The following is a 22,413-nucleotide window of genomic DNA, read 5'->3' as shown; positions in this document are numbered from 1 at the left end:
CACGAACGCTATCTATGGCCCGCATGTCGATGCCACCCGACAGCTCCGTACGCACTCTCAGCTGAGTCATCGCGATCCCCACACTGCGCTCCCTCGATTTCATTGAGACCGTCGCGGCCGTCTCGAACGTCCGAGCGAACCATCCGGAAAATGGTTGTGCGGATGATTATGGACAGTTGAGACGTGTTAAAGTGCAGCAACATGCACCGAGTTAAATAGACAAAGGAGCGGCGGCGATGGCAGATGGCCAGACATGCAGCGCAAGCAACTCATCTAGGCGCTGGTGGCACTGACACGGCGATGCTGGGCGGATAGCTGGTGCTGGGTGTGCATGGTGCGGCGCAGTAGGTCCACCAGCATCGATTCCATCTGAGACTCACGGGCGATACTTTTGTCCATGTCATCGTCGCCTTCCACGACACCGTCGTGCACGGCCGATGGTGGCATTTCACATACGTCCGAGATGGGTTTTGAATTCGACTCAACAACTTGTGACGAAGACGGAGGCGTCGGACGTTGTGTGGCAAGGTGGCGCGTGACCTCATCGGCCATCGTACGCAGCATGGCGTCGTTGCAATTCTGCCGTGGTGTTCTGTCCATGACAAACACCGTCCCAAGGACGTATCCTTCGTCAGAGCAGATAGGCGCGCTTGCGTAAAATCGGATGGCAGCGGGGCCCGTGACAAGTGGATTTTTTGCAAAGCGAGGGTCGCCGAGCGTGTCAAGCACCACAAGGGTGGTGTCAGGCGTCCGAGTCACCGCATGGGCGCAAATTGAAACATTTCGTGGGATTTCGTCCTGTAGCAGACCGACAGTCGCCTTGAGCCACTGTTCGTTCCAGTCCATGAATCCAATCCCAGCCATCGGACAATGATACGTCTCGGCAGCGGCACCACAGATCGCATCAAACCATGCGTCGGACCGATGGCCATGCGAATGCAGGATCCGATGGTCGTACAACACTTGTAACCGAGAGTCTTCATCGGCCGGTCGCGGTGGCGGCGGCCACGGGTGTCGCCATGAAGTAGAAACATGCAGCTGGGGTCGATGGTCGTCCGCTGTATCTTGAACCGGTAGAGGTGACACTGCGTCCGTCTCAGAACTCGCCGTATCAAGTCCAACCGACGGGCGACGATGCAGGACGCATCGATGGGAAGGGACTTGATGTGGCAGCTCGGACAGCGCGTGAAAAAGCCTCCTTGGGGAGGGGACTTGGCTCTGCACAAGTCGCGCCAACAGAGCTTGACCGACGCTGGCGGCAATTCCTTGTAGAGTTGTCGGGTCGCAGTACGCTCGCGGGGTCGAGTCCATAACGAAGACTGTGCCGAGAGCATGGCCGTCTGTGGACCAGATTGGCGCGCTCGCATAGAATCGGATGGCGGCGGGGCCGGAAACTAGTGGGTTGTGCGCGAACCGGCGGTCGACGGTAGTGTCGAGCACCACAAGAGCGTCGTCGTACCGGCGGGTTGCGGTCAGCACGTGGGCGCAAAACGTGACGACGCGGGGAAACTCATGCTGACGCAACCCCACAGACGACTTGAACCAGTGTCGTTCTGCGTCGATGAACCCGATGGCCGCGATCGGGCACTCAAACGCCGTTGCAGCAGCAGCACAGAATGTGTCAAACACTGGTTCGGGGCGTGTGTCCAAGATATGGTAGTTTCGAAGTGCTTCAATGCGCTCTCCCTCATGCACGGGCATTGGCGCAGGCGGCCACGGATAGTTCCACGATTCGTGTTCGCTGCGTGATCGCACGCAGCCCGAAGACCGGCCTCGCCGCCGCCGTGAGTCGTCGCAGTCGGATATTGAAGACTGTTGGCGAATCAGCAGGTTGGGGAAGAGGCTGCGAGAGGAGAGTCCGTCGTCTTCGGAGGCAGTGTACGTGTGCCGGAGGGTGGAAGGTATCGCAAGACCGCTTGTAGGGGTGCGAATTGGTAGTCCCTGGTCTGTTGTCTGCAGAACGGCGCATGGATGGCAGATCTTGACGTCGGTGAGGCCCTTCACAGGAATCTCGGCCGACCTCTTTACCAGGCACGAACTGCACACAACTTCGCCGCACTACCGAATGTTGTATCAGCCAAACGGGTCACGTACGGCACGCAGTCAGGATTCATCTACTCATGAAGGCGCCGCTACAATTGCATGTAGGTCGTACCGTCCGGCAGTGGTGTTTGCGCCGCGTGAACGTTGCAAAATTTTTGGAGCAGGCATAGCAGCGGTGCCGCTCGTGGTCCGGCACCCACTGATCGTGGTGCATGAGCTGGTCCAGCCTCAGGATCGCGCTTGTCCGTTCATGGAGCCCGGCCATCGTTGCCAGGTGCTGCGTCTTGGACGATGTTGCTGTCGTAATATGTTCAAGTAGAACGCAATATACAAAGATCAAGCTTACTCGAATGCCTGTAGAAATACGTACATTATGCGTTGTCACGGGTTTTCACCGAGAATGGACAAGCTCGGCATCCATTAAACGACACTGCGACCGACCCGGATGCATCCTCGATCCCCGCTCGTGGGCCGCGCTCGACCACTTACTTCGGTCTTGGCATGCATTTCATCCAGATGCGTCATCACGTCACGCGCCCCGTTGAAGGGGAGACCCGAACATTCACCGAGGTTTGAACTCCATATCCTCTCGCCTTGGCATTCCGCTATGAGCACCACTTGTACAATCACGACTGCGCCGCGAGATAGTATGGCATAAAACCGACAGCAGCAACTGTTGTCCATACCCACGCTGCTCCAACTCGGGACGGCACACCACGGCCGAGGAGTGGAAACGACCCTTTCGACAATAACCCGATGCACCACAAGTCCATCCTTCATGGAATATTTCTCCACGCCGTTTGACCTGTCGGCTGATAACTATACCGTCTTCGCCCGACCGGAGCCACAGACCACGCTGCCGCGCACCCGCGACACGTACGACCCGGCCTGGTCGGTCCTCGCCCTTTTAATCGCTGGAATAATCTGTCCATACTGCGACGAGGTACATCACCCCACCATCGACAGCCTCGACATCAACGATGGCTCCGACGCGACGTCCACAACTTAGTTGTCGTCGGCGCTTGATCCAGCCGTCCTTTGACAATAGCGTCATGCCTAGTGTCGGCGGCGTCGCTAGATCGGCGACGCTGTGCAGTCTATCCGTTGGTCGTGGGTCGTGAAACCAAGCAATCAACCGCTCTGACTACAGCAGTCGCACGCGGTTTTGGTTGGGTCAGCCCTCCGTCACGCGGGAGAACGGATGGTACACATTCGCTTCGAGCGAGCAAGGTGATCGTCACCGCCAATTCAACGCCCACATGGCCAACGACTTGTGCTGCCTCGACGAGCTCGTGCCTAGTCTGTACGATACTGTGAAGACTGCAGTGGGTGGAGTGCGTCCGTGGAGTTTAAGGGCGTATTGCTGATTGTCGAGAACGCATAGCACACGACGAACCCCGCCTTGACCAGATCGTGATCAAGTATTTGCTGGGCGCGGCATGCGTTCGATTCCATGCGCCTGACTGAACGTTTTGCTTGCAGCTCGTGGCCTTTACGATGGCACACAGATGTCGCCAGAGGCTAGGCCTGGCCTTGGGCTTCAGTTCTAGCGGCACCACAACGGTCGTCCATGGCCTATCTGCGCGCAGGCTTGTCCGACGTTGTGGTCACGCATGCATGCCTTTCGCATCGCCGTGATGCCCACCTTTGTGGTCAAGATCATGTTGCTGGTGCTTCCCCACCTCGACCTCGTGCTGTTCTCGCAACGAGTTGACTCGAGCTACCAATTCTGGCCTCGCGGCACCAAGGTGGCTAGAAAAGAGTATCACCTGCGCCATCGAGTTGGCTCTTGCGAACCACAGTGAGGGCCTCGGGCAGTCGCGCATGTACTCGCCGACGACGGAGCCAGCCCTCGGGTACGTGTGGGGTTCGACCTGCTTCTGTTTGGCCCGGTCACATGATCACAATCAATAGCTACGGCGTCATTTCGAACCTGCTATCCAAAGGCATCGCTGCGGCGCACGACGATGTTCAACGGAGTCATGCAGCCCGTGTCGCTCGGCGACGTTCTTTGAACTGTACTGGACTCTCCAGACAAGGACGGTTCGGACGGGTCCTGAGCGAAAACCTCGTGACTTTGGAGGGGACAGTGCCTCCATCGCCATGGGCAGCATCAAGGGAAGATGAAATGGGGGAGATGGCTAGTGGACGCAGCGCGCTCAGCTCATATGCACACGAAGCTCGATGCGGCATGTTTTCCAACTCGTCTGTGAAGTGAGAGCGTGCTGCAGAGCCTTCAGCAACTCGCCACCCGAAGTCTTGCCTGGCGTGGAGAGGTCGGATGGTGTCTACTGACGTCAGCGCCTTGAGCACGTTTCGCGGAGATGGTCGACAAGCAGAGCGTGCCGCGGGGCGATTGTAATTCCAGATCCTTCGACGGTCCTTGGAACCACAACCATCTCTGCGTGGATGGTTCCATCGGGCATCCTCTGCTGGAAGCGTATCGACGGGTCGGTCGCAAGCTCGGAGACCAAGATGGGCTCATGAAACAGCGGCTCATTCATCAATTGCACGCATCCGCGACAATGTACTTGAAATGATATAAATTGACCCAGCGAAACATCCGAAAATGTTCCTCCAGGTGCATCCTCTTGCGATCGACGTCCTGGATGTACACGCACTTGGACCAGCGCGCTCCATCACACGAGCATGCCTTGCCACTCCAGGAAAGGTTGGTTCTCCCCAAACGGCCAACTTTTCGCACGCCACGATGGTTATCGATTCGGTTGATTCTGTTCACTTGGAATACCGACTACGGACCAACGAAGTGGCTACACAGCTTCATCGACTCACACAGCACATGCCGTCGTCAACACCAGGCATGTTGATCGACCAATACCGCTCTTGTCAACGTACGGCAATATCAAGCGCCGATGGTTACACGATCGTGAATCGAGTCCGAGTGCACGTTCACCTTGAGGCTGCCGATGACGTCAAGTTGGTGTGACGAATGGTGGTGAAGTAGTTTAGGGCGTCTTCAAGGGTGGAGGCTTTGCAGATCAACAAGGACACACACCATGGCGCGATCGCTGTGTTTGCTCCATAACGTAACACGAGCAAACGGGGCCGTCGTTGCCGAGGGAATCGAGCTGAACATGAGGGTCGCGTTGAAGTGTGGCGGAGAATAGTGCTGTATGGAGGCGCTAAAGCATCATGAAGCCCAGCCGATGCAGCGATGTGGAGGAATTCATCCCGGCAAACAATCGTATGTGTACTGCCAGTGGCAGTCGAATATGGTGAAGTTCCAAGATCGGGGACGGACGTTCAAAGTCCGACGACACCCCGAGATCATCGGAAAGACCCGCGAATACGCAGAGATGAGATCACGCCGGCATGCGTGGCCACTGCTGGTGCATTTGCGTAGAGGACTTTTCCGTCGAGGCGGCCGTTGCGCGTGAGTTCATTCTCATCAATTCAATCGAGTTGCATTGGACACTTCATCGACGTACGGATTATGGACGAAGCATGGTCGCTCCTCAGCTGAGGACGCATGCAAAGGTGCTTTGAACACGGCATGATGTGTGTGTGGGGTCGAGGGGCGTCATGTCTCTTTGAAGCCAGTCCATCCTCGAATGCGAAAGTCGGAGCCGCAAGTGGGAACTTGCACATACGTCCAAGGAGAGAGGATTGGTTTGGGCTTTAGACCATCCGTTGGTTGAACTCAACTCTCGACACAACCACAGGATGAAGAGCGGTGGCATCCCGTCCGTTGTGATATGTGCTTTAGCATGGACGCAAGCGACGATACCAACCAAGACTTGGCAGAGACAGACTTTGGATCGTTCACGCACGTGGCGCGCACCACGAGTGGACTCTTCCCGACAATCGGCCTCCAAGAGCGCACCGAGCCAGCATGTGCCCATCCAAAAATTCTCGACGACGCCGCCTGGAGCACGTATACCGTGGGTGAGATATCCGGATAATTGGGCACCACTCCATGCCGATTGGAGTGCTATCCGGAACATTCAATACCACAATGAAGCCAGAGTTCGACTGATTGTCTGTCCCGAACACCTGGAATAGTCCGACGTATGCTGCATCCCCCTCGGAAAAACCCATGGTGGATCGCTGGGCGACTCTGACATCGCCGTCCCGAGGCTTGCGAGCACCTCACCATGCTAGTAGGGATCGTTCCTCCCGTACAACGTAGTAATGTGAACCGCAAATATTCAATGGATCAGATATATGTATTCTATTGAGATAATATTTCGATGTGACTGCCTCGACGAAATTTATGGACCAATCAGAGACGTGCCATGAAGGTTACTTCTGAAGGTACCTAAGTGAACGGGTCGCAGGAGAGGACGGGCGACCAGAGAGAAACGGCCTGGGCGCGATGCACAGCAAGGAGATGATGCGCGTCAACAGCCACAGCACGGAAGTCCTCCGCATGGACCAGCTAATGCACCAGGACGACTGGGTTCGTGACTCGGAGCGCCACCGATGCCATGTCTGTACGCGCAACTTTACCAAGCTCCGCCGCCGCCACCATTGCCGCGTCGTACGACAACCTTTCTCGTTCTCGTGTTCTCTGCGAACTCAGCATGTCCTTGTAGTGCGGCGAAGTCGTGTGCTATAACTGCTTGCTCAAAAAGTATGCGGAATTGCCGGTGAAAGGTCGCACGGATGTAAAAGTGTGCATGTCGTGCATACTGTTGCACGCGACCAAGCAAAACGGGGCACAAATACCTTTGCCGCCTCAGGTCGCGTCGTCGGGAAAGCATCCCACATCCGAAAGCTCCAGGCGACACTCGGCGCGGGACACCATTGATACCCGGAAGAATTCGGAGTACATGCCATCATCTCGGTTCTCGCCGCGCGGCGGGAGCTCAACTTTTGACGATACGACGTCTAGTCGTCATGGCAGCCGCGCCGATCTCTCCGACACGATCGATTATCTGCTAGACTTTAGCTGGGGATACGCGTGGCCAAAGCCACCCGTGCTCCCGGACGAACAAGAGCGATTGGCCGTCCTCCGGAGCTTCGACATCCTCGACACGCCCACGGAAGACGTGTTTGACATCATCTGCGAGCTCGCGAGCAACGCCTTCAAGTGTCCCATCGCAGTTGTGAGTTTGGTTGACCAAGACCGGCAGTGGTTCAAGGCCAGCGTCGGCCTCGCGCAGACTGAAATTCCGCGCAACGTGAGCTTTTGCGCGCACACAATCATCTCGAAGGAGCCCATGGTCGTGCTGGACACGCACCAAGACCGCCGCTTCGTCAAGAATCCGCTCGTAACTGGAGGTGCAAGCATTCGATTCTACGCCGGATCGCCCATCGTCGCCTCGTCTGGCCATGTCTTGGGCACTGTGTTTGTGTTTGACAACCAGCCACGGGCGTCTTGCGACGTTGCAACGCTGGAAAAGCTTTCGAACGTTGCGATGAAGAACCTGGAAGACCGAAAAAGTGCAGCCGACGTCGTGCCAGGCCCAGTACTCGCCCCGGCGCCGACGGCGGTCGTCGTGGCCGCCCCTCCCGTCCCACCACCACCAGCTCCCGCGACCTCTACCTTGCACTCACAAGATTTGGTTGTCCAAACCAACGGCCCTGGCGATGGTCAAGTCGTCAGTGGCCCCAAGATGGAAACCATGCTCATGGACTTGCTGTGCCGCACGACCGAGACGCAGCAGCAACTTGCAACGCAGCAAGGTGCGATGTTCCAAACGCTGGGGCAACATACCGTTCAGATCGACAAACTTGCAGATGCCGTCAAGCGCATGGAGGCCAAGTTAGACGCGCGAGAAGCGCTAGAAAGTGGAGTAATACTCAACAAGCAGTGATTGTGTCGCGAAGGTACAATCGACGTTTGTGCTGTCGAGTGTGCATCTGCGTTGGAAGCATCGCAACCAGTACAAGAGTGTTTGGCATCGTCCCAGGGAGGAGTCGCCATTGCAGCGCTGATGTGGCCATTCTATATGCAGGACCTTCTGCAACGGGGCTGTCAGGACGACGGATGAGTCGAGGAATTTGTGATGTATTACATGCGAGACGGCGGTCCCAGTCCGTTTTCTATAGGGATAATGCTTATGACAGAAACACGACGGTGGTGAGCAGCAGCGACGTCGACGACACGGTGGGGAGTTGCGACGACGAGTGGAATCTTAGATGCCGTCCAACTTGGCCTCCATTCGCTTGACTGCATCCGCCAACTCATCAATCTTCTGAGTGTGCTGGCCCAACTGCTGAAACATCACCCCTTGCTGCGCCGCTAATTGCTGCTGGGTTTCCGTCGTGCGGCACAACAAGTCCATGAGCATGGTTTCCATCTTGGGACCGGCCACGACTTGCCCGTCGCCCGGTCCGTTGCCGGCTGGTCCTTGGACGACCAGGTCTTGTGTGTTCAAGTCGTTTGGGGCCACAGGGACGATGACACCACCGGGGGCCGAAGGGGCAGGCGGGGGAGCGACTCCGTTTTCAGGCGGTGGGAGCGGCTTGTTCATCGGTGGCAACGGTGCCGTTCCGTTCTTTCGGTCTTCCAAGTTCTTCATCGCAACATTTGACAACTTTTCCAGAGTTGCGAGGTCGCAAGACGTCCGTGGCTGGTTGTCAAACACAAAGACTGTGCCGATGACGTGACCCGACGGCGTGCAAATCGGAGATCCGGCGTAGAAGCGGATGCCGGCGCCACCCGTCACGAGCGGGTTCTTCATGAATCGCTTGTCCTGCAGCGTGTCCAGCACGACCATTGGCTCCTTTGAGATGATCGTGTGCGCGCAAAAGCTCACGTTGCGCGGAATTTCAGTCTGCGCGAGGCCGACGCTGGCCTTGAACCACTGCCGGTCTTCGTCAATTAAACTCACGGCCGAGATCGGGCACTTAAGTGCGTTGCTGGCAAGGTCGCAGATGATGTCAAATACGTCTTCCGTGGGGGTGTCCAATACATCAAAGCTGCGAAGTACGGCAAGTCGCTCGACTTCGTCCGGAAGCACGGGCGGCTTGGGCCACGCGTAGCCCCAGCTGAAGTCCAACGGATAGTCAATGACATTTTCACCCTGGTCACTGCGCGTAAAATGGGCGCGTTCACCGATCGAGTTCTCGGGGGGAGAGTCGAGACGGTCCATGTTGCTTTCACGGTTGCTGTAGCGAATTTCTCCTGTATGGGAATGCGTGTCCGTGCGCGTGCTTTGGATGGAGCCACGCCCGCCACGTTGAATTTGGGCTTGCGCAGGGGGGCCGTGGTGCATCGGGTTTGCCTGCTTGTTGGCGTGGTTTAGAATACACGACATACACACACGGACTTCTTGCAGCGTCGCACGCTGCGGGATCTGCGCCAACTTCTTGAGAGTACAGTTGCCGCACACCACTTCGCCGCACTGTAGAGCACACGAGGGTCAATCAGTGGTTTCCTTCGACCTGTGACGAGCATGTTGTTCGTACCATCCGGCAATGGTGCCGTCGGCGCATCGCGTGGAAGTTGCGCGTGCAAACGTGGCAGCGGAACCGTTCCGAGTTGGGTACCCAGTCATCCTCATTTACAATCTGATCGACGGTAAGAATGTCATTGTTCTGTCGACCCTTGAGCATCGCGGACATGAGGGAAAGCCGCCGCTGAAGGAACTCTCGGCGACTGCGGTGGTTGTATTTTAAGAACGGCGGGAGGCAGTCACGGCTGGTATGCGGATTAGATTTCCGTATCCGGATTCTCTACCCCGCAAACGTGCCGAAATATAATTCGACCGACAATTTGTATTTTCCGACGTTTATTTTTTACCTTTGATTTCTATACTTCAATTATATTATCCCTCGCGGCAATTAAATGTTGATGCGTAATCTACAGAGAGTGTGTAACGTTTGAAGGAGTTTAACTGTCTACTTTGGCGGCGTCTGGGGATTGGCTAAAATTCAACACAGCAACGGGAGAGTTCTCTCGCCTTGGATTTAAGTCGATTTTGGAGAAAATTCATCCAAATTGCGAGCAATTGTGCAATTTATCCTTGATTTTCAACAGGAATTCGCGCATTCAAGTACATTTGGAACCAGGGCATCTAGCTGAAGTCCAGAAGTGTGTAATTTGGGCCCCAGCCACCACACGCGCTGCCACAACCCGCCCGAGCCAGCTACCAGTAGCGTCACAACGACGAGCGAGTGCACGCCAGTTGGTCGTGGCATGCACAAGGGACGCACGAGCCGTGGGTGCCGCCACGGAAGCGCCAACGCATCGAATCAGGGTGGTGTCTTCGGCCCAAGTGTACCAGTACCGACGTGGATAATCCGGAACCCAAGGACGGACGGTTCATTGATTCGTCGCCCAATTCCCACACAACACGTTGTACGCACTACAGTACACCCGTCCGCGACAACTGGAGCCCGCATGGAGCGCCTGGTCGGTGTCTGCAACGACTTTCCTTGTCTCGCCTTGGATCCATCCCGTCCGTCGCGAACTGTTCAAAATCCAGCAGCTTGGAAACCGCCTGCTCGTGACCGTTCCACGAAACGTTACGCCCACCACACGCTGCACTGAGGTTGGGGGGGCACGTTTCCCATCGGAATCAGCTCCAGCCAAGGCAGCTCTCCAACGATGAATGAGACAACGGCAACCCTTAGGAACCAGTAGTGGCGTCGACAACCGACGGAGCTCGTGGAGTGGCAGCGTGTCGGATTGAAGGGTCGCCGACGTCAATCGTCGAGGTTGTCAACCGATGCGTCACGTCCGTGAAATCGACCAATCATGTTGCACGGAACGACGGATTTCCCTGACAGTTTAAAACACCGATGAAATCCTCACGAGGCGGATTGAAAATTTGACCTAAAAAACATGGCACCGGAATAAAATCGAATTTTATCCAGTGTTTTAAACAAATCCTTCTGTGATGTGCGCGTGACGAATCACCCTTTCGTGGCCGACCATTTTCCATCGATCGGGAATTGGCCATGTTGCACCGTTCAATGCGCGCGGCTGCCGCCGTGATTGCCCGTCGCACGACGTACATGAGCGTGCGTGCTTTCTCGCTTCCGTCGCACGAGGTTGTAGGTTTGCCTGCATTGTCTCCCACCATGGAACAGGGCAACTTGTCCAAATGGTTGCTCAAGGAAGGTGACGCGATCAACGCTGGCGACATCATTTGCCAGATCGAAACGGACAAGGCAGTCGTCGACTACGAAGCGCAGGACGATATGTTCCTTGCTCGTATACTCGTCCCTGAAGGCACCGAAGGTATCGTTGTGGGCCAGCCCATCATGGTCACTGTGGATTCGGAAGAAAGCATTGCCGCGTTCAAGGACTTCAAAGCGGATGCTGCTGCTGTTACCGCGCCTCTTACCCCCAAGTCCCCCGAAGAAATCCCTCCCAAGAAACATGAAGTGAATGTTGACCCTGCCACGCAAGCCCCCGTGGTCCCATCCGACTTTCTCGTCACGCCACAAGTTCCGCAAAAGATCGTGCCAGGACCTGCCATCCCAGCGCCTGTGGTGACTAAACCTGCCCCTGTCGCTGCTGTACCTACGGCTACCGCCATTTCGTCGCCTTTAGCATCGTTCAGCAAGTGGGGCATTGGCGTCAACAAGAGCGCCGTCTCTCACAGGTATAAACTGCACCTCCACGCCACCTCGATGTCTCATCGTGGATGTGGTATAGCTTGGCTCAACGACAAAAGGCATACCTGGACCTCTATGGTCACACTGGCACGTTCCCCATTACCAAGGCATAAAATACGCTCCAGTGTCGTGTTGCGGTTCGTCCAGTAGATACGTCCGTTGTGGTTAATGCAGCCAAGCGCCATCTTGCATTCTATCGCGACGAGGATGCTACGAGGGAAGGAGGAGCGATGGGTCGGCTCGAAGGGCCTTCACACGTCATGCATCATGGCACAAAGCTGGCGGTCGAGTGGCCTGCAAAGGCCTTCACGACGTAATCGTTTGATGTGCAGTCATCCAGGGCCTCTCGATGGAGAGATCAGGAGTACATGGACGTCGATGCTCCCTTCGTCCCCAGGCGATCGCGACACGAATCTGGAAGCGATGGCAGCTGGATGGGAATAAAGGCGACGTTTGCAATGGAGGGGGGGAGGAGTGTGGTTTATTGGGACAAGGATAACGACGACTTTTGCTTGTCCAGGCTGCTCAGGATGCCGGACGTGTCGACGGTGAGAAACTCGAGGAGGCCCGGGTGTCGCGCATCCAACGCCTGGTACTCGGCAAAGTTGATGACGCCGTCGCGGTCGAGATCGGCGTCCTGGAAGGTTGACGCGACCAGTTTGTTGATTTGGTCGTCTGTGAGGCCGATTTCTGCATGTCCATCGCACCATGAGGTTGATGTAGTCGGACGACGAGAGAATTCACCTTTGGATTCCTCGAGGCAAGATTTGAGCACACGGACCGTCGCGTCACGCGTGATGCAGCCCGAATTCATCGGGTCGAGCAACTGGAATGCCATGCGCAATTTTTCGTCGCGAGTCGCTTTATGACTCAAGATCGAGAGACCGCGGACAAGGTCAGGGAACGTCAGCTGCGTGCAACATGCGACGACAAATGAGTGGCGATTTCCATGGGAAGACATGAACTTACCGTGTCTTTCTTGGGCCCTGCAGCGAAGATGGCAAAGAGGCGACTCGGGAACAGCGACTGGGACGGAACGCCAAGAAACTTCATGAAGTCATCCTTGGATATGGAGATCTCGACGTAGCTTGTCTGGCTCAGCGTGTACCCCAAGAGCGAAAACACATTTTCACGAATTGAGTCCACTTCTTTGGCGCTGAAATGAGTGTGCTCGACGAGGTCGCGCGTCTCGGAGGCGGGAGACGATATCGACTTTAGCGGCTGGTACTCTGGTTGAGGTTCGTGTTGAGGCGAAAAAGGGCTACTCACTGCCAGTGGCGTGTCCGAGCTAATCGATGGCGGCGGCGGGGGTGGAGGTGGCGACGACGACCCAGTTGCTTTCGACCAAATCGACCGCTTCCGCTCGCTGGCGGTGGCAGATCCCGCGAGGCTGGGTCGGTCGTCACCACTGCGGCGTTTCAACTTCCCTTGTTTGTTGCCCATGCTATCTGCGCAGGCTGGTCGCTTGGCGTGCGTGATGGACGATGAGTTGGCGACACACGGATCGGCGCCGAGGAGTAATGCAAGATGGAATGGGTGGGGGGTTGCAGATCTCGTTTGAACAAGTTGAGCTCGGCGAATGATATTTTTTGTCGTCACTGTGCCTGGCTTTATAAAATTGTGTCGCTGATTTCTTTTTTATGACTGGACCATGTGCGTAATTTTTTTGTAACCCTTTCCCGAATCATGCAATTTAATTCGAAAGCACCGCCGAAAATTCACCGATTCTTCGAAAAAAAATTCCTTGAAACGATTCCAATTCTTTGTCCACCGTCGAATCCGTCCATGGAGCAAAACGACGAAGCCAAGAAGCTCCATGAGGTCCGTGGATCCGTGTACACCGACAGGGATTGAAGAAGGCAGTGGTCTACGTGTGTAGGAGTTTGACATGTTGCCGCTCCTGATAGACATACTCAAAGACATCTTGACGGCCGGAACCAACGAAGAATCCACACGCGTCGGCGATGTGTCTGCAACGGCCACTTCTCTCAAGAAGAAATACGAGGACGCCGCGAGGTTGCTTACGTCCTTGCCTGGTATCGACGTCAGCTTGGACGGTCAGCAAGAGGAGATTCTGAGGGCGAAGGAGCAGTTGCGTCAAAAGAAGTATATATCGACCCATATCCCGCTGGCGTCCTCATGGTAGTTGCCCTGTTCTAGCGAAATGATGGAGCTCTACAGCAATACCCTCTTCCGCGGCACGGACGAACCCCGCGCCCCCATCAACGACGTGTTTTCGAGGAAGAACTTATAACTTACAACACCATGTACACGTCGCCGTGATTGCTACCTTGGCAGTCATCCCCACGATCATGATGATCGCCTTCTTCACTCGTCACGCTTGCATCGTCGCACATGTAGTAGTCCGACTGATCCATTGCACCATTTGCACGAGCCAAGTCGTAAAAGACGCCACGGCGCTCCATCAAGTCGGAATGTCGACCACATTCCACCACGCGTCCCGCATGGAGAACTACAATGTGGTCGGCCATCTTCGTGGTTGTCAGACGATGTGTCACGGCGACGATGACTGTCCCGTTGGTTTTGGCAAGCCACGTGAGGGTGGCCATCACTGCGGCTTCAGCCTCTTGATCTAGCGCACTCGTCGCTTCGTCCAAAAGCAGTACACTACCCAACCACGACACGATTGAGTTGCAGATGCATTGTCGCAGTCTCGTACCTAGGCCGCCGCACCAACGCGCGGGCCAAACTCAGTCGCTGAAGTTGCCCTCCGCTCCACTGCACACTCGCCATGTCTGTGTCGATTCCCATGGGCAGATTGTGGACAAATGCAAGGCAGTGCGCCATCACAATGGCGTCGTGGCAGTCTGCGTCGGATGCGGTGGGATGGCCGTAGCACAGATTCTCCCGAATCGTGCCTTGAAGGAAGCGCGGGTGCTGGAACACCACGCCGACATGAATCTGATGGGCCAACGACAAGAGCGCGTCGTCCCACCAAATCGATCCCGACGCGGGGGGTGGCCCCGCTTGCATGAGGCAGCGCAGCACAGACGTCTTGCCGCTGCCACTTGGTCCTACGATGCATGTGACGGACCCTCGCCGACACGTAAACGACACGTCCGATACGACAGTCACTGCAGGACTGACCAGGACGGTCACCTGGAACACGGTCAACGCCACTTGCAACGATGGCGTCGTCGTCGAAGATGAGTTCGACGGCAGAGACGATGGGCTGGAACGAGCGTCCTCTGGCGGGGCGTCGATGGAGAGGGCGAGTAGGGCATCGACGCGCTGCAAACTGCTCGAGTTGCCGATCGCGACGCGCATAAACCCCCCGAGCACCGTGATGGGCGACGAAATGCGCCCCAAGAGCGCCACGAAGCTCACAAATTCTCCAGGAGTCATCGTGTGCGTCGAAACAACCCTTGTGGCCAGCCCAGCCGTCACGACAGCGACAAACATGTACATGGCCCCTTCGACGTAAATTTGCACGAGGGTTGCCCACAGGTCCTTGGCGAATTGGATGGACGACAGCGCTTGGGCGTTCGCGTCAAACTTGGCCTGGATCGACGGCTGCATTCCATACACGACCACCGTTGCGTGGCCGTGGAGGGTGTCTTGAAACGACGCCGTGAGGTCAGCGTTGGCCGCGCCAAACGCAGTCGAGTTGGCGGCGGCTCGGCCTTGGGGACCACTTGATACGACGACGATTGCAACCCACAGCGCGAGCCACCCCGTGTGGAAATCGCACGTGAGGAGGTAGCCAAACCCGGCCGCCGCCACGATTGCTGGGTGCAGCAGGTTCCAAAACACGCCTTGCCATAATGCATTGACACGCGCCACGTCGCTGGCGAACACGTTGGTGACGTCTCCAACCTTGGCGTCGTGGACGAAGTACGTGGCAGGTTGGGCAAGGACCACGCGAAGCAAGCGCGAGTGGAGTCGTGCGGTGGCGCGGGCTACCATTCGAGACTGCAGCATGCCAATGCCAACCGTGCTCAGCCCAAACGGCACACAGAGGGCAATGAGGCCGGCCATGCCACGATGCAATGCTATTTGGCGGTCGGCTGACGACCGATTCGCCGTGGACGGAAACGCATGATCCAATACGTGTTGGAGGCAGTATGCCTGGACAGGATGGATCGCTGCGTTCACCAGCATGACCAAGACGCACCACGCAAAGTCGCACTGCTGGGTCGCCCAGTGCGACAACGTGCTGAGGACGACATCCGACGTCATGTACACTGGTGGAACTCTCGAGCACTCCTGACCATGAGGTGAATGTGTTGGAGCGAGTGACGTGCCCTGTCGAATCGAGCCACCATGCCTTCGTGGGGTCACACTGTGCACCACGTCAGCGGCTCGACTGTTGGCAACTGGACCTTGGCGCTCCAACGCCTTTGCAGCGTGTCTGGCGCGGGGAAAGATTACAAGCCGCAAAGCCGCGAAGGCGACATAGACGAGGGGAACGACGGTCGGGGATGCAATGGCTTGCTGGCCTTCATAGAGTGTATCATTCGTCCACAGGCGTGATAGCCACACAATTAGCATACACATCCAGAGCACGGCATCTGCGAAGACCAGGCGCGAACGACAGAGGACGTGCCGGTAGACCCGATGTTGCGAGATAACGTCAAGGGTAGTCAAGAACACACACGGGGACGTGGCCCATACATGCAGCTGCGACGCCAACTCGAGCAAGACAATACCTTGTCCCACCAACTCGACGACAAGCGCGCCGAGGATTGTGTAGCGCCACAGTGGAGAGTCGAGTACATGGCCGACGTGATCGGCAACTACTGCGCATGCGGTAAACGAGAATGCCGTCGCCGCAGGTCGGGCCGCGTACGAAAGAGGCGGGGGTGCATGAGGACAGAATTGCGTCGCCGGGCGAGGGGACTTCTCCATGAGAGTCCTGGCAATGTCGAAATGAAGGATTGAACGAGGGGACGGACAGTGATGGGGTGCTGCCTGAGACGTGGTGGCGACATGGCATGTGTGGTGGCGACTAGTAACTGCAAAGACCCATCCATCACCCATCAAGTTACACCAGTCAAGTCCCATCACGGACACACCGGTCACGGGTTTAGGTCGGACGATGGTGTTATTGTTACAACAGACTCAACCGGGCAGCGACGTTGAGTTGTTCAAAGCGCACGACTTGCTTTTCGCCCATCCCGGCCTTCATCAAGTCGTGAATGCACGTGTACTCGACCTTGTCGCGTCCGCGAATAATCTTCATCGCTTTCTTTTCGCCGATGCTCTGAAATGCCATCAACGCTGCCATGGACCCGTGGTTGAACGTGTCGAGGATGTCTTCTTCCAAGATGTGCTGCACGGCGTCGTGGACTGAATGGTTACTGGGTTGCAAGACTTCGTGCACGTCGGCTGTGGGCAGTGCGGACATGAGGGAGCGAATTCGAGCTTGAAGCTTTTCGTTTGGGGTGTCCAAGAGCATTGTGGCCTGCATGTATAGCAACATGGCGGGCCGAGCCTTGCCTCGTTTTTCAAAATCTACCGCCATTGTCAGCAAGTGCTTCATGCTTTCCTTCGCCCTACAATTGTCGTTGAGCAACTTGCCAATGTCACGCATAAAAGTCACTTACAGTTGGGGTGGCCGATGCAAGAAGGCACGACCAGGCTCGACGCGACTATCTATGAGGGGCTGCAACCGACGTGTGGTAACATTACGGTGGTCGTTTGAGCCGACGGTGAACTGGTCTGTGGGCAAAGGCGACGACTCTTGCTGCAATCGGAATCGCTTCATTGACTTGGTGGGATTTGACAAAGGCGACTCGTCTCGACGTCTCTTTGCACATGGTGTGGGCGTATCCATGGACGGCGAGGCTGCAGGCCGGGTCTTGGGCGTGAGCTCCAAAGTCGGACGGAGTGATGTAGAAAAAGACGGCGATACGGTGGAAGGTGGAGACGAGACTGGAGTGGACTTTCTGGGCAATGCTGTTGGGGGCACGATTTGCTGCTTCTTTGCCGCGTGTTGCAGCACTTGCAGCGTGTCCCTGGCCACGACAGAGGCGGATGACACGGTGCATACCATGACAGCGATGGACGAATGCGCAACGCTGTCGGCCAACAACCGAGCAATCGGAACTTCGTCAAGTGGTTGCATGTCGAGCATCATGCACGCAGATTCTTGGACAGTTGGACAAATGTCATCTTGGCCAGCAAGGTCGACGAGATGCAGGTGCCCCACGCGCACAAGTCCGTCGAACCCGCGCGATTCGACGCGCACATGGAGCAGGCTGTGACTGCGACTGCTGCGTGTATGGTATGTGGCTGTGCCTTTGCGCCGAGTCTTACACGCGCGTTCGTACAAACCTTGGAAGTCGTCAAAGGATAAAATGTGCCGAGCGATCAAGTTGTCCACGATAACACGTCCGCATGGAGAGGTTGAGAGAGACAACTCTTCTTGGTGAAACTTGTGCGCTGTTGGGGCGAGGAAGTCCATCACCTTGTTGTTGTGGACTTCGACGAACGACATTTCGACGCGGTAGTTTGCGACCTGTTGCTGTCCGTATTGGAACACTTTCTGCATAATTCGCGGTACGAGACCCGGATTCTTCGCCACAGTCCTGCCCGCGCCTTCCATAGTGAACGTTTTACCACTGCCGCTGGCGCCACATGCAAATACCGTGACATTGTTCCCGTCAAAGAGCGTAGGAATCAAGGTGGAAAACTCTTTGTGGAAGAAGTCGCGCTGGTTGATTCGTTCGTCGTAGACTCGATCAACGTCAAACACGTGATCGTCAATTTGAACCTGTTGGCACGTGTTCGAGGTCGAAATGACGTCGACACACCGAGTGCTTCCTTTCTTGACCTCAGCAGCGAGCATGGGACGCACACGCACGACTACTTTCATGTGTGGCGGAGGCAAAAGGAATAGAGATGCCATGTTCGTACGCGGATGTTTCACCCGCGTCTGGATGGATTCGAAAATGGACATTTGCGGTGACTTGACCATGCCGTATCTGGAAATGGCCGTTATCCGGATGATTGATGTCCTCTGATTGGCTGAAAAGATGGAACTGTGGGGAGTTTTTGAATCTAACGAGGTCAAAAGAGGGCAAAACGGTCAACATAACCCTGCTGAAGGGGACTGGCGTATGCATCAGTTCTCCCGCAGGAATACAAAGGATTGGCCCAGCTGGTTCCATGCCGATGACGGCGATTTCACTGTGTCCGATATGGGAAGCCTACGTTTGATACCACGATGTCGACGAACATGTACCTACATCGATTGAGAAGCATCCACGAAATGCACTTTGATTGGTAATAAATAATTTTTTTTTACCCAATCCAATTGATTAAGCTTCCCCGTCCATGGTGTACGTCATCAGCTATAGTTTTCCAACATTTCACTGACTTTACTCTTCCATCCTGTATTTTGACTTCAAATTTTCATCTTTCAGTGAGATTTGACGTAAGCGGTCACCACATCAATAGAGAGGTTTTGCAAACCATTCCACACATTATCCAGTCACGATAGTTTCGACAGATGTCGCTCTGCAGAAAGTGTCTGGAATTTGATAAAGTTGGTTTTGCAGTTTCCGCATCCAGACCTTTCACACAATCGGAAACGAATCGTTATATTTGGTTGGGAACTTCGACACTGAAGCGTCACGCATGGCCGTCACTCAAAGTGAGGGGTTGCTTCTCCTCTCGAAGGTCAGAAGCACAAGACTGCAGCGCTTTCTGATGGCAATGCTGGCCTCTCAATCAATCGAGAGGCCATTGATACCCGACATTCGACTGGAATTAGACTCTGTGAGTGACGCCAATGCCATACTCGATTACAGGTTCGACGTCAGCGGCATACGACAACTTGGCCATCTTCTTGGCCTTCCTGCTGCTGTGGCTACTCAAGATCGCAACCGTGCCCATTGCGAAGAAGCAATGTGCATCTTGTTAGGAAGGCTTGCTTTCCCTACTCGACTACATGACATGTCAAAGACATTTGGTAGATCCCGATCTGCTCTCTGTGAAATTTTTCTGCACGTCATCAATGTCCTGTACAATCTTTGGGGAAACTTTTTGTTATTCAACCTGCGTTTGGTCACAAAGAATACCAACAAGTACTCATTAGTCCTATTTCTTTGTATTAACAATTTATTTAGATACTGCGCTTCGGTTGCCCGTAAAGGTTCTCCACTGACCTGCGTTTATGGGTTTATTGAAGACACTAAGGTGCACCAAGCCATCTTTTGTCCGGACGGCCACTGTGTACACTTCTTTGGTCCAATGGAAGGCCGCCGACATGACGCCACCATGCTTCGTCACAGCAAGCTGCTCGAATTCCTTGGTCATCATCGTGGTGTCTTTTCGGCCAAATTCATCTACGGCGACCCAGCGTACGGAATCGTGGACTTCTTGTTGTCAGGCTTTAAATGGAACAACATCGGCCCACTCAAGCAAGAATTCAATAAATGGATGAGCTGTGTTCGCCAGTCGGCTGAGTGGAACTTCAAAATCTTGAAGACACTTTGGTCTTTTATCACGTTCAGATGCTTTCGAAGATTCAACTCTCACCTGTGGCAAAAATTGTGTCTATTGCGATGCTGCTGTCTAATTGCCACTGCTGTCACTTCCGTGGAAACCAAATCAGTCACTTCTTCAACATGGAGCCTCCCACCGTGGAAGAATACCTCCACATGCTGGAAGTAGTTGTTACTTGAAAACAAAGATCTCATTTGCATTACAATTTGTTTATCAATGAATTCATCAAGTTCAACATCGATTCCTGTTGTTTCAATGTTGATTCATGTTGTTGGCGAATTTGCTCTGCAAGTATCATTCTGTCCTTTTCACGTTCTTCCATTTCACGATGAAACATTTCCCGTAGAAAATCGAGCTCGGCATTGGACTGCTCGTGCAGCATTATCATTGCTTTCATCATTTTGCCACCACCAGCAGTTCCACCACTGTCATCGTCACCTTTCTTGCGTTTCCCCAACGAGGTCATGGCCTCTTCACGAACAAACGCTCCCATGCTTTCGTTCTGTTCCAAAGCTTGCTTGGACTCGATGGCACGTCGTGCTTCTTCCTTTGCGTCATCGTACGCGGCGATGAGGTCGTCCATGAGGGCATCCTTCTCGGTCATATCCTCTGCGACACCTGACGCACGCGCAAACTCGTTCTTTTTCTTCTTATGAGCTTCGATGAGAGCGCTGAACCTGTTGCTCGCTTTCTTGCCGTCAAAGTCAGGACGACCAAACTCGTCGGACGACGCAAGAGCATGCGCTACTGCCGTCCACTTATCCATGATGAGGCCATGGCGAGCAAGGAAAGGCATTTCAGAAGCTACTTGACGTAGCAGGAGCACGTCCTCCTCTTTGGAGAAGTTACGCCGCTTCGACTTGGGCGGCATGCTGTGCTTGTCCCGAAATCTGCTCTGTGGATTCATTCCGCACAATTCACCAGATTTGTGGAAGGTCAATCAGGTTGTAAAGGTTCCACAACAAATTTTCAAAGGGGCACTCATGTTTTGTCAACATATGCTCATGTGAGGAATGGATAATGACTGGAATGGTTTGCAAAACCTCTCTAATACCCGTGTATCTCCAATCCATTCATCTTGCAACAAAGGTTTCAGTTTTAGCGATTTGTGTATTCATCTGACGGAAAACGAAGACAAATTTTCAAAAAGTGCGATCTTTGTCAATGACCGACTTGTTTGTCGCTGCAACGAATGACTGAACCACGACCGAGATATTCCTAACATCGCCTTTCCTCTGATCACTCGTGTCTGATTCAGACCCAGAGACTAATTTACCTTCAGCTTCTGGTCAATCAAGTTAACTCAAGTACTATATAAAGTAATCACTAACTTAATTAATATCAACGAGTTATTGAAGAACACCATACCATACATTTAGGCACAATAAAGTATAGATAGGAATAATTTGCTCTAAAGAGAAAATCTTGGAGAAATATCTAATTCACATCAAATTCATGGTCTTAGATGATTGATATCAACGGCGGGCGCAGAGGGGACTCAAGACGGAAACAATGCGGGCAACGACGGCAGAGCGCCATGTGTTCAGCGCGGCGCTGATTGATCGCTTTGGTCGTCGTCTTTTCCTCGGCCACGCGCGCGCCGGGTGAGAACCGAGCGGTACACATCTTGATTTCTTGTAAGAGTATCAGTATACAACGTGGAAGCTCGTATAGCATAGGTCATACAGTGAAGAGAATCAAAGAACTTGATTGACCATGTGTCTGTCTAGCAGGAAACCTTCCATAAGCGACAGATGTGAACAAAAATGCTCTCGACTGTGAAGTGGTCGGACTACACAGCGGTGCAGCGGTAAAGGTCAGTCCGATTGAGCGCCCCGTTGACGGTCTTTTTCTTCGAATGCACAGCGCGCACGTTCTCAGCAAGCCCGATATACCCCTAGTTAACCAAAATCGCCAATAGTTAGTGTTCGTTTGAAACAGATCGCCGTTGTCTTTTTTTGCTGGCTCATCTTGACGCATCCGTAGGGCTTCGAGGTGGGGTCGATGTGAGACCGGAAAAGCGTCAAGTCCGACACGGACCCAGGTTCGTGGGTGCTTATACCAACCAGCATGCCTTGGGGCGACAATGACGCTTCGATCTTGAGTCCGTAGAGCTTTTGTTCTCCGCTGAAGTAGTGATTTTGCTCCGCAAAGTGCCCAGACGTTCGATTGGGTGCGAGGGTGGAAACTTACAATACGTAGCGTACAATACGAATAGAAAGTGACGATAGAAGCGGTAATTTTTAACGACAGCGCGAGATGGTGTTTTCCATGCCAGGGACGGTGATAATGTGCTCGCAGTATCGCGGTTCGACTATGCCGACGATGCGCATGGTTCTCGATCGTATGTGTATTGAGGCCGAT

At 54.5% G+C, this 22,413-nt stretch overlaps 11 protein-coding genes across 13 annotated transcripts; 4 read left to right on the top strand and 7 right to left on the bottom strand.

Annotated features, from left to right (window-relative positions):
- Positions 1 to 166: 166 nt before the first annotated feature.
- H310_03395 (hypothetical protein) lies at positions 167 to 2,357 on the bottom strand. Its single transcript, XM_008867230.1, has 2 exons — positions 2,156 to 2,357; positions 167 to 2,058 (listed from the first exon to the last, which is right to left on the bottom strand). The coding sequence occupies exons 1-2, from the start codon at positions 2,306 to 2,308 to the stop codon at positions 274 to 276; spliced, it is 1,938 nt and encodes a 645-aa protein (XP_008865452.1). The 5' UTR covers positions 2,309 to 2,357; the 3' UTR covers positions 167 to 273.
- A 3,071-nt stretch (positions 2,358 to 5,428) lies between these two features.
- Positions 5,429 to 5,908, bottom strand: H310_03394 (hypothetical protein; the record flags this gene model as incomplete). Its single annotated transcript, XM_008867229.1, has 1 exon — positions 5,429 to 5,908. A coding segment is annotated over one exon (389 nt), but the record flags the coding sequence as incomplete, so codon positions are not given.
- A 425-nt stretch (positions 5,909 to 6,333) lies between these two features.
- H310_03393 (hypothetical protein) lies at positions 6,334 to 7,861 on the top strand. Its single transcript, XM_008867228.1, has 2 exons — positions 6,334 to 6,544; positions 6,600 to 7,861. The coding sequence occupies exons 1-2, from the start codon at positions 6,380 to 6,382 to the stop codon at positions 7,821 to 7,823; spliced, it is 1,389 nt and encodes a 462-aa protein (XP_008865450.1). The 5' UTR covers positions 6,334 to 6,379; the 3' UTR covers positions 7,824 to 7,861.
- A 136-nt stretch (positions 7,862 to 7,997) lies between these two features.
- Positions 7,998 to 9,620, bottom strand: H310_03392 (hypothetical protein). Its single transcript, XM_008867227.1, has 2 exons — positions 9,421 to 9,620; positions 7,998 to 9,356 (listed from the first exon to the last, which is right to left on the bottom strand). Exons 1-2 carry the CDS (start codon positions 9,574 to 9,576, stop codon positions 8,145 to 8,147), a joined length of 1,368 nt encoding a protein of 455 aa, XP_008865449.1. The 5' UTR covers positions 9,577 to 9,620; the 3' UTR covers positions 7,998 to 8,144.
- A 376-nt stretch (positions 9,621 to 9,996) lies between these two features.
- Positions 9,997 to 10,810, top strand: H310_03391 (hypothetical protein). The gene has a single exon (XM_008867226.1). The coding sequence runs from the start codon at positions 10,151 to 10,153 to the stop codon at positions 10,502 to 10,504; it is 354 nt and encodes a 117-aa protein (XP_008865448.1). The 5' UTR covers positions 9,997 to 10,150; the 3' UTR covers positions 10,505 to 10,810.
- Positions 10,811 to 10,881: 71 nt separating this feature from the next.
- H310_03390 (hypothetical protein) lies at positions 10,882 to 11,779 on the top strand. Its single transcript, XM_008867225.1, has 2 exons — positions 10,882 to 11,564; positions 11,618 to 11,779. The coding sequence occupies exons 1-2, from the start codon at positions 10,915 to 10,917 to the stop codon at positions 11,688 to 11,690; spliced, it is 723 nt and encodes a 240-aa protein (XP_008865447.1). The 5' UTR covers positions 10,882 to 10,914; the 3' UTR covers positions 11,691 to 11,779.
- Positions 11,780 to 12,017: 238 nt separating this feature from the next.
- H310_03389 lies at positions 12,018 to 13,140 on the bottom strand. 2 transcript variants are annotated; one of them, XM_008867224.1, is made up of 4 exons: positions 12,847 to 13,140; positions 12,547 to 12,798; positions 12,322 to 12,487; positions 12,018 to 12,267 (listed from the first exon to the last, which is right to left on the bottom strand). In XM_008867224.1, exons 1-4 carry the CDS (start codon positions 13,018 to 13,020, stop codon positions 12,059 to 12,061), a joined length of 801 nt encoding a protein of 266 aa, XP_008865446.1. In that variant the 5' UTR covers positions 13,021 to 13,140; the 3' UTR covers positions 12,018 to 12,058. The 2 variants fall into 2 exon arrangements, with proteins under 2 accessions (XP_008865446.1, XP_008865445.1); XM_008867223.1 differs by having other exon boundaries at positions 12,547 to 13,140.
- Positions 13,141 to 13,320: 180 nt separating this feature from the next.
- Positions 13,321 to 13,912, top strand: H310_03388. 2 transcript variants are annotated; one of them, XM_008867221.1, is made up of 3 exons: positions 13,321 to 13,398; positions 13,457 to 13,683; positions 13,738 to 13,912. In XM_008867221.1, the coding sequence occupies exons 1-3, from the start codon at positions 13,363 to 13,365 to the stop codon at positions 13,829 to 13,831; spliced, it is 357 nt and encodes a 118-aa protein (XP_008865443.1). In that variant the 5' UTR covers positions 13,321 to 13,362; the 3' UTR covers positions 13,832 to 13,912. The 2 variants fall into 2 exon arrangements, with proteins under 2 accessions (XP_008865443.1, XP_008865444.1); XM_008867222.1 differs by having other exon boundaries at positions 13,457 to 13,912.
- Positions 13,833 to 15,777, bottom strand: H310_03387 (hypothetical protein; the record flags this gene model as incomplete). Its single annotated transcript, XM_008867220.1, has 2 exons — positions 13,833 to 14,205; positions 14,258 to 15,777. The coding sequence occupies 2 exons, from the start codon at positions 15,775 to 15,777 to the stop codon at positions 13,833 to 13,835; spliced, it is 1,893 nt and encodes a 630-aa protein (XP_008865442.1).
- A 777-nt stretch (positions 15,778 to 16,554) lies between these two features.
- On the bottom strand, positions 16,555 to 18,477 carry H310_03386 (hypothetical protein). The gene is made up of 2 exons (XM_008867219.1): positions 17,145 to 18,477; positions 16,555 to 17,093 (listed from the first exon to the last, which is right to left on the bottom strand). The coding sequence occupies exons 1-2, from the start codon at positions 18,446 to 18,448 to the stop codon at positions 16,649 to 16,651; spliced, it is 1,749 nt and encodes a 582-aa protein (XP_008865441.1). The 5' UTR covers positions 18,449 to 18,477; the 3' UTR covers positions 16,555 to 16,648.
- Positions 18,478 to 20,248: 1,771 nt separating this feature from the next.
- On the bottom strand, positions 20,249 to 20,920 carry H310_03385 (hypothetical protein; the record flags this gene model as incomplete). Its single annotated transcript, XM_008867218.1, has 1 exon — positions 20,249 to 20,920. One exon carries the CDS (start codon positions 20,918 to 20,920, stop codon positions 20,249 to 20,251), a length of 672 nt encoding a protein of 223 aa, XP_008865440.1.
- Positions 20,921 to 22,413: the final 1,493 nt, after the last annotated feature.

This window comes from Aphanomyces invadans (genome assembly GCF_000520115.1).
Source record: "Aphanomyces invadans strain NJM9701 unplaced genomic scaffold supercont1.5, whole genome shotgun sequence".
Classification (NCBI taxonomy): Eukaryota; Oomycota; class Saprolegniomycetes; order Saprolegniales; family Verrucalvaceae; genus Aphanomyces; species Aphanomyces invadans.
Note: the sequence above shows the minus strand (reverse complement) of the source record. Positions and strands in the feature narration are given on the sequence as shown.